Here is an 8,138-nt window from a genome sequence, read left to right as displayed (position 1 = left end):
GGGGGGGGGGGGGGGGGGGGGGGGGCTTGTCCCTTTTTTGTTTTTTTTGTTTCTTTTCTTTATTTGTGGTTTCTGTTTTTTGGGGAAAGATGTATTTAGGTAGGTGGTTTAGTTGATTTTAATTGGTGTATTCTTTATATTTGTGTTGTTTTTTTCTTTCAATATTTGTGTAATCGCTTCATCTTATTCATTTTTTTTTTGCTGTGTGTTTTTTCTTTATTTCTGTGAAAACAAAAAGTAAAATAATGAGGCTAATAATGGTCTGTTTTCTTTGCACATAAACATAAAGTGTATTTCCACTTTGGCAGCCAGATCGGGTTAACACCTATTTTATATTTGTTAAATGTTCTCATTCACGTAGCGTAACTTTTACAAATTACTGATTACATTTTACTTGCACTTGAAAGAAAACATTTTTCTCTAAACTGAATTTTCCTCTTAAATGCAAGTGGATTGTGGAGTTAATCTTAAACCTAATAAACCCTGCCTGCACTGTGCTGGCAGATCTCATTATCAGTTGTAAATATGATTTGAACACTGTCTGTCCTAACAAAGGATTTAAGATCTACAAGCATTGTATGGTAAGGAGAGGAAGCTCAGAATGCCCCTGGTCTTTCTATGGGGACAGACAGAGTTCCTGTCACTTTGAAATTGAAGCTCCAAAGGCCTGCTACAGAGACACATCTAAAAGGTAAGAAATATTTTTTTTAAAGATTTAGTTATTCTGTGTGAATAGGAACACATAAACATATAAAGGGGTTTTCTCAAGCGTCTCGGCAAAAGTGGAAATACACTTTAATTTTACCATTCCTGATGACTCCAATGCAACAAAATATCAAAACAATATATGACGGTTTTCACTAAAAGTTGAATGAAATTAAATCTCTCAATTTAACTAGCTCCTTGTGACAGATATATGCAGTGTTTGCAATATTGTTGTATGTTTCTAAAATATTTTCTAAAAGGAAGGATCATGTACTAAAGATCAACTATATCCGTGTGTACCTTGTATAAATCAGCGCTGTCTTGGATTACTAAAAATTGTAACAAAGAAAATTCAAAACAAACATGTTTTTCATTTACTAGAGTGTATCCACTTCCTAGTCCACTTTGGCACAAATGATGTAATGTGCTCAAGCAATGCATTCTGGGAAGGTTGCATCAGCAGAGCATTGCTAGGAACTCTCATCTGTAATCTCACAAGAACTCAGGGAAAGGCATTTTCCTCCCCCGAGATGTGTATGGTCACATGTGCCACATTTCCAGGAAGTAAAGGGATATTTGGTAATCTAGTAATAAGCCGGCAATTATCTAGAAGTATGTGTTTGTAGATTGTCATTACTAAACATTTCTAAAGATGACTTTGTTGTTCACAGTTCACCTTAGTTGGCAAAGAACACAGTATAGTGTTGTACCCAATAGAAGTCCCCTAGCAGTCATCATTCATTGGTCTGACTTCAATAAAAACTCCCAAAAGATGTAATCTGATTTGTCGGTATGGATTACTGCACACCTTTGCTTTACAAGCCCATACCTACATTGAGCAGCAACAGTAATATATATATATAGTCTGAACAGGAAATCACACCTTTCATCCTCCAAATAAGCATTTGAGACGCTTATTTTCTGACAGTTCTTTAAACCACCATACAGCAGGAAGGATTAGTCACGCTATGACATACTTGCTAGCATGTTGCTCTCATGCAAAAACATTTTAGTAAGTGTAACTTGATGTTTTCCCCACATTTTGAAAGTTCTTATACACGCGCACCACTGATTGCAAATCCAGACTTCCCAAGCTTGGTGTTTATGACACAGTCATAACAGAGCACATTAATTTGGGTTGTTCGCTGAGCACGTGTTAAAGAAGAATATTGATATTGCAGAACTTCTCTGGGAAAGACAATACTTTTAGAGAGCTGTACATTGATTTGTGTAGTGAACAAAGTGAATGAATTACTTGTATTTTCCCCCTGTGTCCCTTAGGTGAGTCGTTCTGCCTGTTTAATGACGACGCAACTCATTTGTAAACTGTTAAGGTCAAGAGAGGCAGCAGCAGCCGTAGATGTTAGAACGTGGCCTCCGATCCTGGACACTGGTGAGAACTTGCTTTATGTCTATTGGAAGATATTGGGGATATTTAAGATTTATACACAAAATAGCCCCTTAACTCCAATGCAATTTTTAAAACCACTGCTTCCCTTTAGGGGTGTCTTTTGGCATTCTATATTCATACTCCCACTTTAAGGTTTAGTAGGTGAAGCTGTTAATATTATAATATCATATTTCAATCTGAACTCCAAACAAACCACGAAATACATAGATTAAATATATGGGAGCTGATGTCATGCTGGCTACAGCTCTGCATTGTGTGTACCAACGTTGGGCGAGATGCATTTAAGTATAAACTATTGACATCACAACAAAGCACTGGCTTTAGGTCACTTCCCTCTGAACTGAAGCATCATTTGACCTGCTAAACTCCAAGGTAAGTATCTCCTGATATAACTACCCCACCCTCCTATAGGGGAGGGTGGGGTAGTAAAGTGCTCTTAAAGTGAACATTAGTTTATATTATAGGTTTTCTTTAAGTTTTAGCACAGTCATGTTTGCTTTTTTTATGCAAAATCTCAGTGGAGCCTCTTAGACTCTAGTACAGTTTTCTATCATTATTAAACACTGTGGGATGTTTTAGAAGTGTCGGGGGAGTTTATACAACATAGAATTTTATCTATATTGGTTGCAGTTTCCCTAAAAAATTCCCAGCATCCATGGCCAGAGTTTTATTTACAGTGATAACTATACCGCAGCAATCGGGGAAAATAGCCTTAGACTGATATTCTCGCACAGGTCTCGAGGCCATAATTTATGAAAACAGCTGGAGACAAATTAATTAAGAAGACACTATTACACAATCGGTTTAGCATTTTCTGTAATTATATTTTACTATTATGGTTTATTTCAACTTCTTTATTAAACAAGCATTGAAGACATCCCTTGTGTGCATATGACTGAAAATACTAAGCAGCATTGACATATCACGCTAGCACTGTTTACAGATCTTGTATCAATTATTTGGTTACCATCATTCTGTTGGTTTAAAGCGGTGGGAAATTGTTATAGAGAAAACACAGTCCTTTCAAGCTGAACTCTTAGTGAACAGCTAAATACACAGATGTAATACACATGGAGCTGTTTTGTCTGCTATAGGATTCATATTTTTTTTTCTGCTGCAGTTCTGAAACAATTACAAGTCTTGTCCCTCCCCGAGCATGTGACTGGACAGTAAAAGGTGAAGCATCAAACCGATAAGCTCATCTCTCGGTCACATTGCTCCCTTTTCCTATCATCATGTTTCATGCTCCCAGTTTGTACTAGGGACTGTAAGAGGTCAATATCCTGTCAAATTTAGACCACTGGCATTTAAAGAAAAATTAATTATATATTGATGAGTACAAATTTACCAAGGGTCGAGAGGGCTTGGGGAAGCTTGTATCTACAAATGCCTTATAGAATGATGCTTTGCCACCCACATACGTATCTATGTAAAGAAAAGACAAAAACGGCACCTGAAGCGGGGTGGGATGTTGGAGTGCAAGGTGTCAATGTTGTCTGAGTGTAATCACGTTCCTGCACATTAGATACAGAGAGGTTTTACCACATTCTCCATTACTAGCACAGCCAAATATTCCATTCTACTATCCTGTTATTGATTACAGAAAGTACAGAGGAATTACATCTACCTCATGAGCTGGTGTAAGGCTGTTGTGTGAATAAGAAATATCATTGAAATAATTGCACCTTTTTCATTTTTTTTTTAAATTAGATGATTTGCCAAAGAAAAGACCTTCCCAAATCTACAAGCCCTCTGACCCAGAAACGTTGGCTTACCTTGATTTTAGTGTATCTACAACTGGAATGCTTGCAGGGGTAAAGGTATGTACACAGTGCAAAAGTATTACTATTTCAGGCATCTTTGCATGTTTTCTGCCATGACATGATTGGTCGATGTGATCTCTGTTCATATTATTTTCGTGTAATGTTAAGCAAAGTAAAGATTGTACTTAGCACTGTTCACATGATGCCATTTACATTGCTGACACTACTACAAACAGTTTACTTGCCGGTATCCGGCATCCATGGGGATTGGTAGATTCCGGATAAATTTAGTTTCTGGTTGCTTGAGAGTTACTATAAAAAATAGGTCTAACTAATGCCATGCCCCATACTACACCATACCATAACATAAACTCTGTATTGACTTCATATTAATATTGAAATGCAGTAATCAAAGACAAATAGACACACATTTAAAAAAAATTAAGACAAATAGGCACACGGTCGTTTCCAGGATAATATATGCCGCAGATCATCAGAACAGTGAGGACACAGGATTTTTTTTTTTCTGGTTAGTTGAATACCGGATAACAGAGTTTACTGTAGTAAGATTTTGAGTACTCTGCCTTTTTGAACGTCATCCATGCTCTGCCTGCATCTGGATCAACTCATGCTGCTTTATGAGCACTTTGTACAGCATCAGTAAAGGACAATAGGATTTCACTTTGTCAGGTGTGTTTGCACAGTGGGACCACTGCTCGTAAGATCTAGTCAAGCCTATAAGCAGTGGGTTGGGGCTGTGTACAGACATGTGCATTTGGGTCCCACCCAACTTCTTGATCAGTTGTTAGCAGAAGCCCTAAGACCTGAAATACAAACAATGCTGACAGTGGGAGAGTGTGTAACTAATTTCTGCCAGATGTATCAGCCAGATGTGGAAGGTGTTGAGGCTTGCAGGCTCCAGAGAAGATCAAGGTTGGTGGCATGTAATGTTTTTCGCCTACAGTTTTGGGGCATGCTGATGTGCCTAACAGAGCAAAGAATATTCTGTGAAGGCATAGGTATTTTCCGTTGCCAGCACTAAGAGCTTGCAACTTTGAGCTCTGGCCCATCCCCTACTCCTCCTTGTTAGTCAGTGGGGCTGCTCATAACATAAGGTGGCAATAGTTAGGTGGAGGGAATAGGCTAAACCCCATCCTAATGAGTGGTTGTCTAAAGCTCTAGCAATATCAGAATACTAACATCTCATTTTAGAACTGGAGAAGCTGCTTAGATTAACAGAGAAATATTTTAAAGTTGTAGAACAGGTTCAGTTAAATATGACTAACTACTGCTAGCTATAAGGTAGAACAGATAAACCTGTGAACCGGCGACATGGGCAGCCAAGGCTCATTGATGCAAGAAGGGAGTGAAGGCTGCCTCGTGTAGTTCGATCCAATAGAAGAGCTACTGTAGCTCAAATCACTGAAAAGTTAATGCTGGTTCCAATAGAAAGTTGTCTGACCACACAGTGCATTGCAGTTTGTTGTTTACCAAGTACACCCCTTCATGGAAACAGTATTCCATGATGGCAGTGGCCTCTTGCAGCAGGACATTGCACCCTGCCACACTGGAAAAATTGGTCAAGAATGGTTTGAGGCCCACAACAACGAGTTCACGTTGTTGACTTGACCTCCGAATTCTCCAGATCTCAATCCAATTGAGCATCTGTGGGACATGTTAGAAAAATAAGGCCGTTCAATAGAGGCCCCATCCTTGCAACTTACAGGACTTAAAGGATCTCCTGCTGACGGCTTGGTGCCAGATACCACAGCTGTTTTGGCAGCAAAAGGGGGACATACTCAATATTAGGTGTGTAGTCATAATTTTATGACTGCTCGGTGTATATTGGTGTTTGGAAAAGGAGTCCTCTGGAAGCACACAATAGTTTATATATATCTGAAATCATTGATTGGAAGGGCCTCATCTTAGATATATTAATCTTATATCCCGAGAACATCTTATATTCCTGCAAGAGTCTATGTAGGTTTGGCAGAGATACCAGTGGGTTTTGTAAAATTTTATAAAATGTCATCTGCATACAGAGAGATGGTAAATTGCTTATTCTGTGTAGTAACCCTAATGACATCTGGACAATTAAGAATAATAGAGGTCAGTGGCTCTATGCATAGAGCAAATAGCAATGGAGATAAAGGACACCCCTGGTGAGTACCATTAAAAATAGAAAAAGTGGGAGAGGTCTCATGAGGGGGTTTAACCGCTGCTGTGGAGGATACTGTAAAGTGCACAAATAGCCTGAAGAAAAGAACTCCGGACAACTATGTGTTGAAAGGTGGCGAAGAGAAAGGGCCAACTCAACCGGTTTCCATGCCTAAACTCCAAAAGAGGGCCTCATTTTCAGTCCTATTTAGTGCATCAACAATATCTATGACCATTCTGGTGTTATCAACTGCCTAGCGATACACAATAAAGTCTACCTGATCCTTATGTACAATAGATGGTAAAAACGGCCCCGACCAGTTGGCAGGAAACCTAGTAAAGATTTTTAGGTCAGAGTTCAATAAAGCTATAGGGTGGCGAGATCCTAAGGCCTGGTTCACACCTGGGCGCTTTACAGCGCATTCCTACGCTCTGTAAAACGCTCAACATGTGAAAACCAATGATTGCCTATGGGCATGGTTCCCACCTGGGCGTTTTACAGTGCGTAGGAACACGCTGCAAAACGCCCTATGCCCAAAGAAGTACAGGATATTCTTTGGGGCGTATTTGCCTCGCGTATCCAGTGGGATACAGCCAGGTAGCCCTCGGAAACGTGCGTTTTTTACCGTGAAACGCGCGACAAACGCGCATATTCAATACGCCTAGATGTGAACCCAGCCTAAGGATGTTTACCCAGTTCGAATGGAACAATGTATGCAGAATAGAGGAGCCCTCAAAGAAGCAATTAAAGAGAGAGGTCTGGTGAGGAATCAATGTAAGCGAGTACATTTTCGAATAAAGATTCAGCAAGCTATCAGGACCTGGAGACTTACGAAGGGTGAAATCCCTAATAACATAAAGGATTTTTTTCAAGCGTAATCGGGTTGTTAAGCTGGAATATAGCCACATCTTTCAAAGCCGGAAGGCCACTTTGAGTCCGATAATCCTGTATGCTCTGTGGAAGAGTAGCTGTAAGTGGTTGCTGAGAGTCAGACACTGTGGAGCAGAGGAACTTTTTAAATTCACCAAACACCTCAGCAATACTGTCTGATGCATAAACCAAGGAGCCAGAGGAGTCTCTAATGCTATGTGGTGTAGAGTGAGAAGCTCTGCCCAGCAGTTGGTTAGCTAGCAGCATGTCGGCCTTATTACCTTCATCATTAAAATGCTGGCAGAGGTACATCAGAGCCTTTTCAGCTTTACCCTATCAAGGTTTTTCAGTTGGGAATGTAGGGGGGCCACCTTTCATAAAGTTACAAGTTAGGGATGAGATTGCACTTTGGCTTCGGAGCGTTGGAGCTGTTGCATAAGTTGGGAGCAGATAGCAACCGCATTTTTCTCTGGAGACCTTTTTAATACATTGACCCTGAAAAACTGTCTTATGAGCTTTCCAAAAAGTAGCAATATGGGCGACAGAATGAAGATTTTCAAAAAGAAGTTAGTGTCTTAACACTTGTTTAAGGTGCTGCCTAATAGGCTCTACTTTAACTAAAAAGTAATTCAAATGCCAGTGGCATACCCTAGTGGGGTGCGTCTTAACAGACCCAGAGTTAAGAGGCTAGGCGCATGGTCAGACCACAAGATGGGGTGTATGAGAGTGTCTATGTTCAATCTTAGAAGTTGAGACGTTGACGTAGAAATAATCAATTCTAGTGTGAGTATTGTGGGCTCAAGACAAAAAGGTATATTGATGAGCCGTCGGATACCAAACCATCCAGACATCATAAAGGCCATATTTTTGGATCAGACATCCAAAATGTCAAGATTGACGAGCAGTAGAAGGGGAAGAAGGGGAGCCTTCCAAGGGCAACCGGTCAAATTGTGGGTTAAGCATCAAATTACAGTCACCTCAGGTCAGTAAGCGATTGCAAAGTGTTTGGGGTATACATGTTACAAGGGCGATTGGGAGCCCATTAGGGTGGTCCTTCAGGATAAGGTAATGGCCCTCAGTATCAATATGAGAGTTACGTTAAAGTAATATCCTTATGAAATAAAATGGCCACACCCGCCGACTTCCTATTAGTGTTTGGGGCAGAGTAAGCCAAGGCATAATGGGTGTGGTGTCGAAGTGTGTTTCTTGAAGAAAGGTTACAACAGCCTTC

At 40.1% G+C, this 8,138-nt stretch overlaps 1 protein-coding gene across 2 annotated transcripts in view; it reads left to right on the top strand.

The window, feature by feature from the left end:
- The window catches only part of DIP2C (disco interacting protein 2 homolog C), a 358,168-nt gene that overhangs the window by 305,407 nt on the left and 44,623 nt on the right, over positions 1-8,138 (top strand). For both annotated transcript variants that reach the window (XM_018554178.1, XM_018554179.1), the window contains 2 exons: positions 1,987-2,098; positions 3,827-3,936. In XM_018554178.1, coding sequence (XP_018409680.1) covers positions 1,987-2,098; positions 3,827-3,936 — 222 coding nt within the window. The remainder of the gene's footprint in view (positions 1-1,986; positions 2,099-3,826; positions 3,937-8,138) is intronic.

The sequence above is a fragment of the Nanorana parkeri genome, unplaced genomic scaffold (genome assembly GCF_000935625.1).
Source record: "Nanorana parkeri isolate BGI_ZX_2015 unplaced genomic scaffold, ASM93562v1 scaffold145, whole genome shotgun sequence".
Classification (NCBI taxonomy): domain Eukaryota; kingdom Metazoa; phylum Chordata; class Amphibia; order Anura; family Dicroglossidae; genus Nanorana; species Nanorana parkeri.
This window is presented reverse-complemented; position numbering and strand designations above follow the sequence as displayed.